Source organism: Watersipora subatra, chromosome 8 (assembly GCF_963576615.1).
Source record: "Watersipora subatra chromosome 8, tzWatSuba1.1, whole genome shotgun sequence".
NCBI lineage: Eukaryota > Metazoa > Bryozoa > Gymnolaemata > Cheilostomatida > Watersiporidae > Watersipora > Watersipora subatra.
Genome location: NC_088715.1, coordinates 37,160,599 through 37,180,017, shown reverse-complemented (window position 1 = coordinate 37,180,017; position 19,419 = coordinate 37,160,599). Strand labels below are relative to the sequence as shown.

Here is a 19,419-nt window from a genome sequence, read left to right as displayed (position 1 = left end):
GTCAAGTCGTAATCTGATCACTTGACCCAATACTTCGAAAATAATTTTTGTAGCACTTTTCGATTATCACAGGTGACCAACAGGCTCGTCATGATTATTAGACAATGATATGTACTCCTTCGAGCTAAGGTTAAAAAGTTTAATGATTTTTTACGGTAAGTTATAAGATATCAGTGCTAAAAGTGACAGCATTACAATGACGATAAAACAGATGCGTAAGAACTATAGACATGGTTTTATTGAATGCGTGAAATATATTTGTGAAAATATTTCGACGAATGAGGTTGCATGAAAGTGTAAACAGAAACCATTCTGTAACTACTAAAGCCCATTTAAGCCGTTTTGGAAAGCGAATCCAAACTACGGCGGTCTTGTGTGGCTGCGATTAACTGTTCGTTTTTTAGCTTTTAAGAGCTTGTAATCACATTCCTATATATTTCACACCTACAACACAACAGAGTAAGACATGGTAAATTTTATGATACCAAATAACTGTAATGTGAATTTTGTTGCAGTCAACCTTCAACTTGCTTTTGCATATTGTACAAATAACTTGGTATTTTCCTTTCGTGACTGGCTTCTTCATGAACTCCCAGACCACCGACATGTTGATCATTTCTTGCCGAAAAACGTTGTGAAACCTATTGTCCAAAGACTATTGTCGCAGACGTAAAAATATAGTCTTGACTCACCTTGTTTTATTTCGCCTTGTCCTTCTGCTCTAGGACTATACGCGACTCTATTTCAATCGCACTTAGAAAGCGATATACAGCCGCTGTTGTTTAGCCATAAACCTACCCGTGTCTTTGTATAGGAAGACCCGAGGGTCGGGTGGCCCGACCCAAACACCTCTGACCCGGTGGGTCAAGACCAGACGAGCTACTCGTGCCAGCTCTATTCTTAGCTTCATAATGCGCCCTAATCGAACTACAGTCAAACATGGATAACTCAAACTTCACAGGACCGAGCGAAAGTGTTTGAGTTATCAGAGCGTTCAAGTTATCAGATCACTGTCACAAGTGCATGCATTTAACAGAAGATACATGTACATATACAAACTATGTATAAAGCAAAATCGTAGATTGCTTGTTACAAGTTATAGGGCCCCTCATGTAAAGTTTCAAAAGTATTTATCAGGAAGTAACAATGTTTTTCTATTACTTGAGATTTGTTTGTTGTTTTAGGTGATGTAATGCCATGAGATTTTCAGATTAAAATTGGCAAAACTTGATCGTCGTCGAAACACTCAGACAAAAAATCCATCTTTTTCTTCTGAGCATTTTAACAGGAATCAATTTTGCCAATTTTAATCTTAAAACATTTTGGCAGTCACATCACCTAAAACTACAAACAAATCTTAGCTGACAGAAAAATATCTAAATTTTTGGATAATTTTTAAAACATCGCAAAAGTAAACATTTACGACCAAAAACGCATGCTTCACATCTGAGTAGTTGTATCATTTAAAAAACCTATCGAGTGTAGTCTGTGAAAAGGTGTGTTATCCTTATACATGTATATCCACATATAATCACTCTTACAATATGCATTTTGCATGTTGTGTCAACCTTTATTAAATTTTTATCGCTAATACTTTTTAACGTTTTTAGTTTGGCCGTAACTTAGCTGACGTGTTAGCGACCCCATTAATCAGGTTTTATACGGTCTCCTAATCGGTTCCATTATACGGTACGGGGGAAATATATGTACACTATATACCTATAGGGAGCACTTTACTCGCTAGGAAGGCAGAATAGTCGTAGCTCCGCGATTAATGTAAATTCCTTCGGATCAAAACAAACCAAAGTTTGTTTTAAGTTTGTTCCTTCGGCAAAAAACTGTTTGAGTTAACCGTGTTAAGTTCGAGTTATCTAAAGCAATTTATCATTGCGTAGGAACGGACCAAAGAATCCGTTTGAGTTAACAATGTGTTCGAAATATCCGTGGCCGAGTTATCCATGTTTGACTGTATATCTCTTTGCTATCTCACGAGCTAGACTACTAGCTTGATGATTACACTTAAACAATAGCATGATGTTGAATCTCAGCAACTTCTCCATGGTGGCTTTTAGTGCTAGCCTGGGCAAGTTTTTCACCAATCCAGCACTACTAAGCAACACTCTCGTCGCCTTCTCACTGTGGTTGCAAAACTCAATCACCACAGGCGAACACGAAGTCAAGCCACCACGATTCTTAACTGTGATTAGGGAATTCTTTGCTTGGTTTACATCATAGTTGGTAACATCCACGATGCTAGCGAAACAGTCATTACACTTCAGCTTTGGTGACCTAGCCAGCTACATAGCCAGCTGTAAAATAATCATTCTGTCTCATTTTTGACTTAAGACATACTTGCATACTCATCATATTTAGTCATGTTTAGTTCAGCATGGTATTAGTCTATTTGCCTAGCCAGGGTCTGGCTGTTTCAGTGAGTGGGCTATTTGCCCTCTCCTTTCCCCCTTCTCTCTTTTCCCCTTCTCACTTCTTCTTTGGAGAATGGGAAAAGAGAGAATGGGGATAGGAGAGGGTGGCAAATAAAGCCCTGATGGCTTATGATTTGTGTGCAACAATTCATAGCTTTTTTAGTTTTAATCTATGGTTGTTATCAGATATTATCACAGAATTGCTTTAGTTTACCAGATTATGTATCCAAGAAGGTTTTTCTGTGAAAATAAATGTGATTTTGTCACTTTCTCCTGATCCCAGGGCTGATACTCTGAAAGAAACACCCACTTGGATAGGCCCAGACTTGGATATTGTACCCCCAATCACCTGGTTGGTCAATTTGAAATACACCCCCTAAACACTGGGAGTTCCCTAGAGGGCACCCAGGTTCCACGCCCTGCTAAACATCTAATATGATTCATGCATTAATAAAGCAGAAACAAGCTACAAACAAAATTCTCAATTTTATTTAAATACGTTTTTATTTCGGATTTGTCGTTTGTTTAGTATTGCAAAAAACGATCGTTTTTTTTCTGCAAACGGATTATTTTTTGTTGTTAACAGAGACCAATATATTTTAGTTTACTATTGGTAAAAAAATTAAACTAAAAAGGCAATTAGCTATCCATAAATCTATTTATAAAAACCGTTCGTGTGGCGACATAATAGTCGCTCTGCCCACTAACGTCAGTATCGCAAAACGGCAAAATGTCGCTATGCCTGCAAAAGGGTAATAAAACTTATTCCGAACATCAACCATCAGAATATCATTTTCATTTACAAAGAAAAACATGATGAATATCAATGAAATAAATATATCAGTTATTCTGAGTATATTGCTAAAGGGTTGCTAAGATAATGCAGTGTCGACTGTCTCTTTTACCTTCCTTTCCCGTCAGCAGGCAAGCAGCAGCAATCTACATTAAAATGAAGACTGGATTTTCGGTGAAATTTCTGGTATTACTTTGGCTGAATAAAACATTAATGAGCATGGGCCCTTTTACTGGCTTGGTTGTGGAAACCCCCCTAAAGTAGCAAATTCACTGACAGTGCCCCATGGTCTGAAACCCCCCCCCCTCCTAAAACGTGATTTTGGGCCGAACCCAATGGGCCTTTTAGGGGGGAGTATCAGCCCTGGGCTTCTGATTAGCTCTATTGTTAATAACAGTGCAGTCAAGCATGAGGTACAATACAATGACGTCACGTCATGCTATTTAAGTCTGACAAGGCAACCGATGAGAATAGATATTATTGGCCAATCTAGGTTTATATATCTATGTTTATGATAAATTAGTTGTATGAATAATTAGCTTTATGACTAGTTAGCTATAGGATAAATTAGGCATAGGATAAATTAGCTGTATTATAAATTAGCTAAATGATGAAACAGAACTCTTGTTTGACTTTGTTGGGTTGTTAGTAGCTAGTTTTAATGTTTAAATTAACTACAATGAATGTAAAAGACGAATCTACTAAAATTTAATTTTGATGGTGATGTATTGGAATATTGTCAAGTTGAAGATTGTAACAGGCATGCCGCTGTCTGTAGAGTTGAGTTCGTCTGTATTCCTTTTAGAGGTGCAATAGCCTTCGCTTTAGCTGTGAAGAATGCGGCCACAGGTACCCAGATGGACAATATATTCCTCACAACTACCATTGTACTCGTTATGGTAACGGTCATCGGCTGTGGGGCTCTCGCTCTGCTCATGCTACAGTGGCTCAAGATCAGGTATGTCTTCTCGTGTCTCTTTCTGTCTCCAGTAACTGTTACTCTTTCTCTTGTCTACCTGCGAATAGAGACATGTACATCTCTGAATATCTACCTACCACTACTTCCCCATGTACTGCCCTATCTCTAAATATCTACCTACCATTACTTCCCCACGTACTGCCCTATCTCTAAATATCTACCTACCACTACTTCCCCATGTACTGCCCTATCTCTGAATATCTACCTACCACTACTTCCCCACGTACTGCCCTATCTCTGAATATCTACCTACCACTACTTCCCCACGTACTGCCCTACCTCTTAATATCTACTTACCACTAATTCCCCACGCACTGCCCTATATCTGAATATCTACCTACTACTATTTCCCCACGTACTGCCCTATCTCTGAATATCTACCTACCACTACTTCCCCACATACTGCCCTATCTCTGAATATCTACCTACCACTACTTCCCCACATACTACCCTATCTCTGAATATCTACCTACCACTACTTCCCCACATACTGCCCTATCTCTGAATATTTACCTACCACTACTTCCCCATGTACTGCCCTATCTCTGAATATCTCCTTACCTACCTCTCTGCTACCTACCTCCTGTCCTACCTCCTTTCATGTAGCTTCTTTTACAGTGATCATTCTTTTCAAGTCAATTATTTCTTTTTAGTCTTTCCCAGTTTTGCTATATTTTCATACATTTTTCATTGTTTGTAACAAGGGCGACTCGTAACAAGGGCGACTCGTAACAAGGGCCACTCGTAACAAGGGCCACTCGTAACAAGGGCCACTCGTAACAAGGGCCACTCATAACAAGGGCCACTCGTAACAAGGGCCACTCGTAACAAGGGCCACTCGTACAAGGGTAACAGTAACTAATAACCAATAAAAACTAATAAGTTTTATGCCTATCATTCAATCTGTTACCCGTTTTATACAACCTTATAGTACTCTGTTGCAGGGTTGGAGTTGAAGACACAACTGAGAGTCAACAATTCACTGCTGCCGCTGTAGGTCTAAGCTTTATTTTATTTTACTGTTTCGTCTTTTACCCTTTGCTAGTCTTATACTTTTTATTTATAATGTCTAGTGTAAGTAAGTCTGGTATAAGTAAGTCTAGTATAAGTAAGTCTGGTATAAGTAAGTCTAGTATAAGTAAGTCTGGTATAAGTAAGTCTGGTATAAGCAAGTCTGGTATAAGTAAGTCTAGTATAAGCAAGTCTGGTATAAGTAAGTCTAGTATAAGTAAGTCTAGTATAAGTAAGTCTGGTATAAGCAAGTCTGGTATAAGTAAGTCTGGTATAAGTAAGTCTAGTATAAGTAAGTCTGGTATAAGTAAGTCTGGTATAAGTAAGTCTGGTATAAGTAAGTCTGGTATAAGTAAGTCTGGTATAAGTAAGTCTAGTATAAGTAAGTCTAGTGTAAGTAAGTCTGGTATAAGTAAGTCTGGTATAAGTAAGTCTGGTATAAGTAAGTCTGGTATAAGTAAGTCTAGTATAAGTAAGTCTAGTGTAAGTAAGTCTGGTATAAGTAAGTCTGGTATAAGTAATTCTGTTATAAGTAAGTCTAGTATAAGTAAGTCTAGTATAAGTAAGTCTGCTATAAGTAAGTCTGGTATAAGTAAGTCTGGTATAAGTAAGTCTAGTATAAGTAAGTCTAGTATAAGTAAGTCTAGTATAAGTAAGTCTGGTATAAGTAAGTCTGGTATAAGTAAGTCTGGTATAAGTAAGTCTGGTATAAGTAAGTCTAGTATAAGTAAGTCTAGTGTAAGTAAGTCTGGTATAAGTAAGTCTGGTATAAGTAAGTCTGGTATAAGTAAGTCTGGTATAAGTAAGTCTAGTATAAGTAAGTCTAGTATAAGTAAGTCTGCTATAACTAAGTCTGGTATAAGTAAGTCTGGTATAAGTAAGTCTAGTATAAGTAAGTCTAGTATAAATAAGTCTGGTATAAGTAAGTCTGGTATAAGTAAGTCTGGTATAAGTAAGTCTGGTATAAGTAAGTCTGGTATAAGTAAGTCTAGTATAAGTAAGTCTGGTATAAGTAAGTCTGGTATAAGTAAGTCTGGTATAAGTAAGTCTGGTATAAGTAAGTCTGGTATAAGTAAGTCTGGTATAAGTAAGTCTGGTATAAGTAAGTCTGGTATAAGTAAGTCTAGTATAAGTAAGTCTGGTATAAGTAAGTCTGGTATAAGTAAGTCTAGTATAAGCAAGTCTAGTATAAGTAAGTCTAGTATAAGTAAGTCTGGTATAAGTAAGTCTAGTATAAGTAAGTCTGGTATAAGTAAGTCTGGTATAAGTTAGTCTGGTATAAGTAAGTCTAGTATAAGTAAGTCTGGTATAAGTAAGTCTAGTATAAGTAAGTCTGGTATAAGTAAGTCTGGTATAAGTAAGTCTAGTATAAGTAAGTCTGGTATAAGTAAGTCTGGTATAAGTTAGTCTGGTATAAGTAAGTCTAGTATAAGTAAGTCTGGTATAAGTAAGTCTAGTATAAGTAAGTCTGGTATAAGTAAGTCTGGTATAAGTAAGTCTGGTATAAGTAAGTCTAGTATAAGTAAGTCTGGTATAAGTAAGTCTGGTATAAGTTAGTCTGGTATAAGTAAGTCTAGTATAAGTAAGTCTGGTACAAGTAAGTCTAGTATAAGTAAGTCTGGTATAAGTAAGTCTGGTATAAGTAAGTCTGGTATAAGTAAGTCTGGTATAAGTAAGTCTAGTATAAGTAAGTCTGGTATAAGCAAGTCTAGTATAAGTAAGTCTGGTATAAGTAAGTCTGCTATAAGCAAGTCTGGTATAAGTAAGTCTGGTATAAGTAAGTCTGGTATAAGTAAGTCTGGTATAAGTAAGTCTGGTATAAGTAAGTCTGGTATAAGTAAGTCTAGTATAAGTAAATCTGGTATAAGTAAGTCTGGTATAAGTAAGTCTAGTATAAGTAAGTCTGGTATAAGTAAGTCTGGTATAAGTAAGTCTAGTATAAGTAAGTCTGGTATAAGTAAGTCTGGTATAAGTAAGTCTGGTATAAGTAAGTCTGGTATAAGTAAGTCTGGTATAAGTAAGTCTGGTATAAGTAAGTCTGGTATAAGTAAGTCTGGTATAAGTAAGTCTAGTATAAGTAAGTCTAGTATAAGTAAGTCTGGTATAAGTAAGTCTGGTATAAGCAAGTCTAGTATAAGCAAGTCTAGTATAAGTAAGTCTGGTATAAGTAAGTCTGGTATAAGTAAGTCTGGTATAAGCAAGTCTGGTATAAGTAAGTCTGGTATAAGTAAGTCTGGTATAAGTAAGTCTGGTATAAGTAAGTCTGGTATAAGTAAGTCTAGTATAAGTAAGTCTAGTATAAGTAAGTCTGGTATAAGTAAGTCTGGTATAAGCAAGTCTGGTATAAGTAAGTCTAGTATAAGTAAGTCTGGTATAAGTAAGTCTGGTATAAGTAAGTCTGGTATAAGTAAGTCTAGTATAAGTAAGTCTGGTATAAGTAAGTCTGGTATAAGTAAGTCTGGTATAAGTAAGTCTGGTATAAGCAAGTCTGGTATAAGTAAGTCTGGTATAAGTAAGTCTGGTATAAGTAAGTCTAGTATAAGTAAGTCTAGTATAAGTAAGTCTGCTATAAGTAAGTCTGGTATAAGTAAGTCTGGTATAAGTAAGTCTGGTATAAGTAAGTCTGGTATAAGCAAGTCTAGTATAAGTAAGTCTGGTATAAGTAAGTCTGGTATAAGTAAGTCTGGTATAAGTAAGTCTGGTATAAGTAAGTCTGGTATAAGTAAGTCTAGTATAAGTAAGTCTGGTATAAGTAAGTCTGGTATAAGTAAGTCTGGTATAAGTAAGTCTAGTATAAGTAAGTCTAGTATAAGTAAGTCTGGTATAAGTAAGTCTGGTATAAGTAAGTCTAGTATAAGTAAGTCTGGTATAAGTAAGTCTGGTATAAGTAAGTCTGGTATAAGTAAGTCTGGTATAAGCAAGTCTGGTATAAGTAAGTCTGGTATAAGTAAGTCTGGTATAAGTAAGTCTAGTGTAAGTAAGTCTGGTATAAGTAAGTCTGGTATAAGTAAGTCTGGTATAAGTAAGTCTGGTATAAGTAAGTCTAGTATAAGTAAGTCTGGTATAAGTAAGTCTAGTATAAGTAAGTCTGGTATAAGTAAGTCTAGTATAAGTAAGTCTGGTATAAGTAAGTCTGGTATAAGTAAGTCTGGTATAAGTAAGTCTAGTATAAGTAAGTCTGGTATAAGTAAGTCTGGTATAAGCAAGTCTGGTATAAGTAAGTCTAGTATAAGTAAGTCTGGTATAAGTAAGTCTGGTATAAGTAAGTCTGGTATAAGTAAGTCTAGTATAAGTACGTCTGGTATAAGTAAGTCTGGTATAAGTAAGTCTGGTATAAGCAAGTCTGGTATAAGTAAGTCTGGTATAAGTAAGTCTGGTATAAGTAAGTCTGGTATAAGTAAGTCTAGTATAAGTAAGTCTAGTATAAGTAAGTCTGCTATAAGTAAGTCTGGTATAAGTAAGTCTGGTATAAGTAAGTCTAGTATAAGTAAGTCTGGTATAAGCAAGTCTAGTATAAGTAAGTCTGGTATAAGTAAGTCTGGTATAAGTAAGTCTGGTATAAGTAAGTCTGGTATAAGTAAGTCTGGTATAAGTAAGTCTGGTATAAGTAAGTCTGGTATAAGTAAGTCTAGTATAAGTAAGTCTGGTATAAGTAAGTCTAGTATAAGTAAGTCTGGTATAAGTAAGTCTAGTATAAGTAAGTCTAGTATAAGTAAGTCTGGTATAAGTAAGTCTGGTATAAGTAAGTCTGGTATAAGTAAGTCTGGTATAAGTAAGTCTAGTATAAGTAAGTATAATCTGTAAGTTTTATGTAGTGCTTCTTGTTTGTTCAGTTTAAAAAAGCTACTTACAATACTTACGATACAATCAATAAATGTATATAATGCTATATATGTTATATATTAATGTTAGCTATATATAATGCTATATTGAAGTGCAGAGTTCCTATGGATATACAAAGCTACACTTTCATTAAAAGTTCAGGTACTCTTCCATAAGACCTATTATCTAGGCTATGTAGTCTATGTTCATACAGGTCTCTAATAGTGTATATATAAAGTGTATATCTCAGCACTCAATTGTCGCTGGTATGTATTGTGTCACATCAAACTCTCAAATATCAACTCTCAATTATCAGTGAAGTTCAGTTGCTATTAGTATTTAAAATGATGTGTGCTATAATAGTGTAGGCCATTCATGAGGGGAGACAATCCCTACATTTCAATAAGAAAGTGTATGTTTAGTAACGTTTCAGGTGATTATGCCTGCACAAGGCAGCCACCCGCACCAGGACTGCTTGTATTTGCTGTCCGTGCTGTTCTATCGTAAGGGACTTTGGTAACACTTGTCTTTATATGTCAGCTTTACATGATTTACCATTTATTGGTAAATTCGCACCGCAAGCTAACAACTAGGGTTGTCTCCTATGATTGGCTCCCTGTATTAATGGTTGACTTGCAACAAAATTCACATTACAGTTATTTGATATCAAAAGATTCACCATGTCTTACTCTGTTGTGTTGTAGGTGCAAAATATGTGGAAATGTGATTACAGGCTCTTAAAAGCTAAAAAACGAACAGTTAATCGCAGCCACACGAGACCGCCGTAGTTTGGATTTGCTTTCCAAAACGGCTCAAATAGGACGTAGTTGTTACAGGATGGTCTCTGTTTACACTTTCATGCAACTTCATTCGTCGAAATATTTTCACAAGTATACTTCACGCACTTAATAAAACTATGTCTATTGTTCTTATGCGTCTGTTTTATCGTCATTGTAATGCTGTCACTTTTAGCACTGATTTCTTATAACTTACCGTAAAAAATCGTTAAACTTTTTAACCTTAGCTCGAAGGAGTACATATCATTGTCTGATAATCATGACGAGCCTGTTGGTTTCCTGTGATAATCGAAGTGCTGCAAAAATTATTTGCGAAGTATTGGGTCACGTGATCAGATTACGACTTGACGATTAAATAATGCCGAAACAAAACTGTAAAGTAGCGAGCATCTATATTTGATACGGAGACTTCGGTAAAACCCGAAGTGTTTGTCATAAACTAGTGCTACGATATGTTTTATAGTGAGCTTTTTATTGGCCTTTCAATACACGTGAGAACATCATGTGACCAGACGATAACCAAACTGTAATGACTACGTCAGATAAATAAACAGATTGCAATCTACGGCAGCTTTTCGTTTTTGAGCTTGAGCTTTTAAGGGCTTGTAATCACATTTCCACGTATTTGGCACCTACAACACAACAGAGTTAGACATGGTGAATATTTTGATACCAAATAACTGTAATGTGAATTTTGTTGCAAGTCAACATTTAAGTAATATAGCCATTGTAGGTGCCTTTCGTTAGTTTCTAGGAAAGGGAAATACATGTCTATGTCAACCTCATCCTCGCTCACTCAATAATTATTGGCTCTCATTCTATATACTTTGGTTTAGTACCAGAGATCATACTCGAGCACAAGTAGACCTGCCGCCGAAATGGCTGTCGGTTCGCTGGTAAGGATGTAGTTTTCTTTAAAAACAGGCTGTGCCATACTAACAGCTTGCACTGCTCGCCGTTATTCTGTTCACTTTTTTCTAGTGTTGGCCATTTCTTCTACTAGATCTGGTTATGATTTGCCTGCAACTCTTCCAATTTGTGGTTGGTGTAAACGTTTGAAGGAGGGGGAGGGGGAGGGGGAGAGAGAGAGATATGAGTGTTACCCCCACCCTTCTAGCTTGCTAATTTTCCCCCAGTTACCAGGCTATTAGCAAGGTGTTTGATGGAGCCCCTGTGGGGGGGCGGTCACGCTATCAGCGTTGAGTATTGCTGCACTTGAAAATAGTTTGTATGATTATCATTATCACCTAGGCTACAATTAGGCTTCTACGTACATGTACATAGCTCTAGCTTAGGTTACTGGCAAATGAGACCTTATAGTTATCTAGCCTACTATTTCTCTAAGATTGCTATTTCATCATTTTATGTTTTCCGAGGTTTGTGAGGAACTTTTGTTAAGTTAGCCCAGTATTTTTATTGATAACAGAATATTGGTTAGCTGTCCTTTTATCAATTTTATTTTATTCGCACCAATTTTACCTTATTCGCACCAATTTTACCTTATTCGCACCAATTTTACCTTATTCGCACCAATTTTACCTTATTCGCACCAATTTTACTTTATTCGCACCAATTTTACTTTATTCGCACCAGTTTGATCTTATTCAAAATAACACCATTGCAATAGCTCAACAATCAGTCAAGTTCAGTATACCATAAATTTGCTAAATTTTGTTGTTTCTATTTCATCGAGGCTGCTTAAATATTATAAGAGCTGCACATAAAAAGTCTCAAATCACCCATTTATCCCTCTACAGAGTTATCCACTCTACGGAGTTATCCACTCTATGGAGTTATCTACTCTATGGAGTTATCCACTCTACGGAGTTATCCACTTTACAAATATTTATTCACTCTACAAATACTTATCTACTCTACAAATACTTATCCACTCTACAAATACTTATCCACTCTACAAATACTTATCCACTCTACAAATACGGAAAAAGTAAAATTTTTTATTGCACAGACAGCTGTACAAATTCACAGTCAGGAGCATTTAAATATGCCATTACATCACATGAAGAGTAAATGGAGGGAGGTGAATCTCAAACTGGTTTTTACACAAATTGAAATATGACAAAATTATTGATGTGTAAAGTTGCCACTTTATACCTTGAACAGTTCCATTGAAGTCTGACAGCTGAGTTATCAGAAGCATGGAATTGGCTAAATCTGACAAGTTTGTAATTTTATTCTTTACTACGGAGTTGCTTGTTTAATGGAAAAATAAGTTTTGTGCAATCAATTTTGTATGACCCATTTGAGGGGTTGTCTGCACATAGTTGCCAATCAAATGGAAAACTTTAAATAATTAGTCAAGTTTTATCCTCATTGCGCTCAGTTGAAAATATGGCAGATATTGCTGATGCAGCACAGGCCCTACTGCTCAGGTACAAAGTTTAAGAATATTTCAAATCCAGTTAATTTGTAAAGATATCGACTCTTAAGAAATGTAAAATCAAACTATAGCTATTATGATTGAATGTTAGAGATTATAGAAGATTATAAATTGTAAAGGAAGAGGGTACACCAGGGTAGACAACTTTAATAGGGTAGACAACTATAATAGGGTAGAGCTAACTCTTTGTTAGCGGGTACCGTTATGTAGTGTTGGTTGTTTATTTTCTAAAAATGACGGTGTGTTGACTGCATGGTTTGTCAATGGCTTCATGAAGCCCGGTTTGGTGTTCAGCCAATTAACCCACATTATAAACCAAGTTATGGGGTTGGTGTACTAAAGGGAGTCCAAAAGTGTTCATGAGATAACCTCAATGCTTAGCAATAATTAGGGGTTGCCTGCACTCTGTTCAGTTTTTTATTACTATAAACGTCATCAGATAATGCCTTTTCCTTGACTCTCTTTTCATTGATATTAACATTACCCTGCGTGATCGTGAGGTAGTCTCTTGCTAATAGCCGGTGTCTTTGAAAACTTTCCAAGGTCGTAACAAAATATTGAGAAATTGTTATTCCCTCTTCATTCTTATCAGGCCAAGCTGCGCTTGAGCTTGCTTCAACTGTCGTTTTGTTGTAGCGCCCATTACTCGTAAGTGTCGACTCGTCAGTTTTACTTTCATTCTTTTTCAGTTTCCTGTTTTGCTTCATTTCTTCTCATTTAATGCGTTGAATTCAAGTGTAAATTTTCCAGTTTAAAAATGCATTCAGGTTTATCCACCCACTTGAATAAGTTCACTCAATTGTAGTTAATGTATGTTTTTAACTTTTACTCATGTTTTTTCGGCAGGCTGTTTCAACGCCTCCACCTCCTGATTCTTCAATAGTTGTGGTGGAGAGATCAGGGATGGTCAAGATATGGAACAATTTTGACAATGCGTATCCTTTCCTAGAGCATTGTTCCCTGAAATACATGTAGTAGCTCTGCTCAGCAGGGCTACTACATGTATCGATGACCTACTATATTAATGACCTACTTGCAATATATCATTATTTTAGTTCTAGCGAATAGATTCATTATTTTTTATGTAATAAAAGGTTTAAAAATTAGCTGAAAAATGCAAAAGTTGGAGTTGTCAGTCCGTCAATAGAGCTGTTAGAGTATTACTGAGAATAATTAATTAAAGAACTTTTGGATTTTTTCATATTGCAATGAAGGTTTATCACCATGCTGAATCGTTAAAACAAATAATTTAGTTGATTTATGAATCTACGACTAAGCTGATTCTACTGTTCTAGTAGAACTGTATAACAGGACATTACTTGGTTTAAACACTATTCTGGGAGTTGCGTGCACAATGTGATTATCTTGAGGTAACACGCGTAAAGGGGTTGTTATCTGTATTCCAAGCTCTCCTATGTCATCATATCATGGTTACTGCTGATTCTAACTACAGTTCCTAATTGAGAAGATTCACGAGTCATGGTTAACACCCTATTAAGTTTTGTCAGGTACCTAATATTCCTTGACACAGCTTCTCAGTGTGCTCAAACCAATATTTACCCACTACAGAAGTACTCTAGCTCAAAGCTTCCCCAACAGTCGATTCTGTAAACTGTTAAGCAGAGTTTTAACTACGACAGAGCAGCTAGAGAAGAGTTCGGGACGCGGCAATGGCGAGGTACTGTCACTGTTTAACTCTATCAGATTTCTCCTTTGTATATAGTATTTCACTATATAGTACTCCTTTGGTCATAGTATATTCAATGCCAGTTCAACTCACTAAATTGTTTCTTTGCATAAATTCTTGTTTGTTGTAGTTTTGCACTATGATTTACCGTGTTTTGAGTATGACCTACATACAAAAACCTATCACAATTTCCAATCTAATACACTAGTAAATACTGGTCGGGGCAAAATGCACTGTTGTCCGATTTATTGAGCAGGGAGTTGTCCAATCTCACCTAAACACTATGTAATGATTTCTGTACAGACTATTTGACAACTACTTACCTAATCGAAGTTGATATGACAAAACGGATACCTCAAAAGTGACATTTCATGAAGTCTAACTTTGCAACTTGGTCAATTGGAAGCAAAACATATAAAAATGCTATAAAATTTTTACTAAAGGCAGGGAAATACAGGCACCCGAAATCATAAATGCTCCATTGATAAGCCAAATGAAGATGGACTCTATTCGAAAAAATATTTTTCTTTGAAAATTGTTTCCTTATAACAAAAAGAATACAGAGATATATGTTAGTGTATGTGTTATGTGTTAGTGTCATGTGTTAGTGTCATGTGTATGCTGTTCCTTATAGTTTAGTGTTCATTATAGATATCATAATGTCAGCAAAACTATTATGAAAAATGTAGACAAGATTGGATGAGAAAATTATTTTATACCAAATTTCATGCAAAAAGAAAAAGTTGCACATTAGTTGAATAAATACAATAGTTTAGCATTTCAAAGAGAGAACTCCATTGGCTGGATAAATGTGTGTATAGATGCTCAAGCAAGCTATTATTTGTATGTGGCTAACAGCTAACCAGCAACTTGTACACAACACTTCATTGTTGCAGACCAGCTGACATTTGTTTATAGGTGGGACAATGTTCTGATTCCAAAATGTGTTGCGACTAGCATGCATCATAGTTAGATATTACCATCATAGATATAACCATCATAGATATAACCATCATAGATGGTTATATCTATGATGGTTATATCATCATAGTCATCATAGATATAACCATCATAGATATGGGTATAACCATCATAGATATAACCATCATAGATATAACCATCATAGATATGGGTATAACCATCATAGATATAACCATCATAGATATAACCATCATAGATAGATATAACCATCATAGATAGATATAACCATCATAGATATGGGTATAACCATCATAGATATAACCATCATAGATATAACCATCATAGATAGATATAACCATCATAGATAGATATAACCATCATAGATATAACCATCATAGATATAACCATCATCGATATGGGTATAGCCATCATAGATATAACCATCATAGATAGATATAACCATCATAGATAGATATAACCATCATAGATATAACCATCATAGATATAACCATCATAGATAGATATAACCATCGTATATCGCTTGTGATCACACCACAATACTCTGCTGCTGTCCCTTTTTGTGCCCTGTATCGGGGCTTTTATACTTAACAGCTGATAACTTATAAAACTCAATGATACTAGTGCTTTGTTTTAAGCTTATTAAATTATCATTTTAACAAGGCGCCACGAACAGTCAGGTTTAATCCAAGCCAGAACTATGTCATATTGGTTCTTGTATCAAACACATCCTATGTGTGTGCCCAAGTCGATAAGTCGAAAAGAAGTTTTCAAAAATTATACAATTACTCATTTATTGTGGTTGTTTTGTTTAACAAAAGTTTCATCATATGATATTTAGTCATCAAGTTTGGGGCCAGTTAAAACAATGGTCATAAGTTAAAACTTTGAATTGTTTCCTACAAGAATTCAATAGCTAATTCATACAATAATAATAAACAATACAATAATACCATCATAGATAGGTATAGCAATTGGATTATATAAAATGATTTTTATTTATCAATATTTCAAATAATTACTATGAACATGATTGGTAATGAATATTTTCGTATCAACATCTGGTCTATAAACAAAATGGCTGCTTGCATCTCTACTCACTTTTCGGGTGATATCCATACTAATAGCAGAATTCTAACCCGTTGATCAGAGTTGTTCAACCGTGTTTAGCTAATAGTAACACTTGGTTCTTTCCTCTACCAATCACAATGCGCTGCCATATCAAAATAATGATATTACTTTAGACTTACATCTACATGTATTATAGATGTAACATTTACTATAATAGTAAATGTTACTTGACCTAGATATTAACTACTATGTTGTGTCATGCTCTGTTACAAGTATATTCTACTTGGTTTACTGCAGTTTTCATACCTAATACTACTGTGTTTGTCTGTACCTCGAGTTCTTTGTAAGAAGATGATTTTATTGTTGTTAGATGAATACTTGTGTGTGTATGTTCTGTATACTGTTCTGTATACTGTTCTGTATACTGTTTTGTATACTGTTCTGTATACTGTTCTGTATACTGTTCTGTATACTGTTCTGTATACTGTTTTGTATACTGTTCTGTATACTATTCTGTATACTGTTTTGTATACTGTTCTGTATACTGTTCTGTATACTGTTCTGTATACTGTTCTGTATACTGTTCTGTATACTGTTCTGTATACTGTTCTGTATACTGTTCTGTATACTATTCTGTATACTGTTTTGTATACTGTTCTGTATACTGTTCTGTATACTGTTCTGTATACTGTTCTGTATACTGTTCTGTATACTGTTCAGTATACTGTTCTGTATACTGTTCTGTATACTGTTCGGTATACTGTTCTGTTTAGGGATAGACTGTAATCTCTGTTGTCAGGTCGATAGCGATGTAGATATTATGTTAGACGAAGATGAGCTCACCCTACAGAGTAATACATCAAATGGCCAGATGCAGGTAAGCTTACTCACCTATGACTGACCTTGACCTCATGCGATATTTTTAAAGAAGAGGAATCTGTAATCTGTCAGTACAAAATAGAAACTATATAACATGTAATGTTCTAGCAGATAGGTGTAAATGTAACTTACCACTTTTCCACGTATGAAACAAAATGGGGGACATATTTAACTTCAGACTTGAAGTAATTTTCAAGAGGAGGTGAGAATATTAATAAATAGGTGAGCTAAGTTAGTGGAAACTACCTGGTCTAAGGCTACAGTAGAGTAGTTAGTGAAAACTACCTGGTCTAAGGCTAAGGTAGAGTTGGTTACAGTACTTATCTCTATCACCACCTCTACCTCTGGATGGAGACAATGACTACAGGCTGTATTTATCGTGAAAGTAGAGAGGACTCCGAGGTATCAGGATCTCACGCTTGAAGTCATGTCATGCGCTCAACTACTTCATTGTATATCTTAGCATGGTTTTCTATGCTAGGCTTTTCAGCATTGAACTGTATGTGTTCAGAGGCTATTCTTGTTCAAATGACAAACTAAAGATTTGATGGTTGTAAAATTCTATCTCTGACTGCATCTCATTTGATGCTCTAGAACTGTGTAGCTGTTGAGTAGTGCTCAGGCTATTAATATTAGATAATCACGTCGAGCGATTTGATTGGTCGGTGAGTCAAGTTATCTAAATAGAGTTAGTAAACAGATGACATCTAACCTAGATTGTGTGTTTTGCAGGAAACGACAGAAAATGCTATCATATAATGGTAATTTTCATCATGGTTGTTTTTGGTTATGGGCTTCCTGCGTTGCGCTTACAAATAGTGTTTGAGTGTTTCATTGTTTTATTTTAAGTTTTGATACCTCAGTTTGAAGAATAGAGAAAGTATGATATTATGCTGCTTTATTATGTATCTTGAGGTGTTGACTGATGTTGTAAAAAAGAATCAAGGAGATTGACCCACCAGAAGCTGAGATGTAGCCAGCCAAACACAGGTCTACCTAATAATGAATCAGAGAAACAACTCTTCGAAAGTCCTGAGAATTGTGACGTATGAAATCAACTTATTGGACATGTGCCGGAGTTGCGCACCCTTACCGCTGTTACGTATACTGATTGTTTTAGGCTACGAGATGTGAAACGGTTCTCGCGATAGTAAAGAATTTACAGACTAGCTCTGGTTTCTCAGGAAAGCCAAGAAAACATTGTGTGGTAAAGGCAGTTGCCCACAACCCCTTGCCTTGATTTTTCAAAACAGAAGAGCAGATTTTGACTGTTGTGCCTCAAATTTTAACTCGATCTCAACAGATATGCTTCAAAGATCCTCTGTTCAACGAACGGCGCGTGTATAGTTTATATTATACGATATCCGTGATTTGCAGTTTGTTTAGAATCAGAAATGGGAATGTGAATTTTTGTTCATTCATCTTTCTACTGTGTACCTACTGCAGCATTCAGTTGATTTTCATGATTATCGTCACTATTAACAGACTGTATGTTCGCTACAGCCATAATTTTAAAAAGAATAACTTGACCGCGCTGCTCTTTCTGTAAAAAAAGAAAACGATAACTTTAGATTTGATTCTTCTGTTTATCTATTATCTTATTTATGATTATTTTTTATGATTAAATTAAAAAATTATTTTTATGAATAATATAATAATCATAATGAATGTTATACAAAATAATAATATAATTGTGTATAGAATAAATGATGTAACTAATATAATTTGTAGAAGATTCCAAATGATAACCGAGATTGATGATTGATTTAATTGATTCCATTTATTAGCTATAGATAAAAAAAAATCTGAACAGCGCTAAAGATGAGTCTGAATGGGGAATTGGGAGAACAACAAAACTGAGCTGAACTAGCAAGATAGGGAAATGTTGCGAAATAATAGATGCGTGTAATTATTTCATGCTAAAACTAATCTAAACGTCAGAGGGACTGGTACGGAATTCTCAGAGCAATGATTGTTAGGCCCAATTTGATTGTTCTATACTTTCAGAGATTAAACCAATTAAAACGCCGTGATTGTTTTGGGAGAGCGCATTAGTTGGCTTAATTGACCAATAGCACACAAGTCGATTTCATACGTCATATATTGATGCTAATATGAGGATTACCAAAACACTTGTCTTCTGGTGGACCTGTGTTTGGCTGGCTATATCTCAGCTTCTGGTTGGTCAATTTCCTTGATTCGATTTTTAGAACATCAGTCAGCACCTCAATATAAATAATAAAGCATAATAATATCATACTTTCTCTATTCTTTAAGCATTTTTTATAGCTCTCTGGCACTCGCTGTTTCTAGACATACACAATGTAACTTACCAGTGCTTGCGCTTGTGTGCTTTTAACAGTATCCATTTTTATTATTTCTCTCTCTACAGTTGTTTTTTGCTAGATGTCTATTTTCTCTCACCTTTCCTTTTTCTTTACACCTCGTTCACCATCAAAACATTGTTTAGAAATGCACAAATCTTCTAACTCAGTACTAACCAGTATACATCCCTATTATGTTATTCAGCTTATAACATACACAATCAATTGACTTGTTCAAAGTATTCTTCATATCTCAATTTGCAGGTATGTTGGGCACTCGTATGTCGAGG

The 19,419-nt window shown here is 35.4% G+C and overlaps 1 protein-coding gene across 4 annotated transcripts in view; it reads left to right on the top strand.

Annotated features, from left to right (window-relative positions):
- LOC137402123 (sodium/hydrogen exchanger 7-like) overlaps nucleotides 1-19,419 on the top strand; it is a 72,463-nt gene that overhangs the window by 51,449 nt on the left and 1,595 nt on the right. Inside the window, exons 10-16 of one of the 4 annotated variants that reach the window (XM_068088592.1) lie at nucleotides 4,025-4,177; nucleotides 5,143-5,191; nucleotides 10,665-10,724; nucleotides 13,076-13,164; nucleotides 13,769-13,907; nucleotides 16,726-16,803; nucleotides 17,538-17,566. In XM_068088592.1, coding sequence (XP_067944693.1) covers nucleotides 4,025-4,177; nucleotides 5,143-5,191; nucleotides 10,665-10,724; nucleotides 13,076-13,164; nucleotides 13,769-13,907; nucleotides 16,726-16,803; nucleotides 17,538-17,564 — 595 coding nt within the window. In that variant the 3' untranslated portion in view covers nucleotides 17,565-17,566. Of the gene's footprint in view, nucleotides 1-4,024; nucleotides 4,178-5,142; nucleotides 5,192-9,464; nucleotides 9,535-10,664; nucleotides 10,725-13,075; nucleotides 13,165-13,768; nucleotides 13,908-16,725; nucleotides 16,804-17,537; nucleotides 17,567-19,419 lie in introns of those variants that run through there. The other 3 variants (XM_068088590.1, XR_010979467.1, XM_068088591.1) reach the window with 3 other exon arrangements.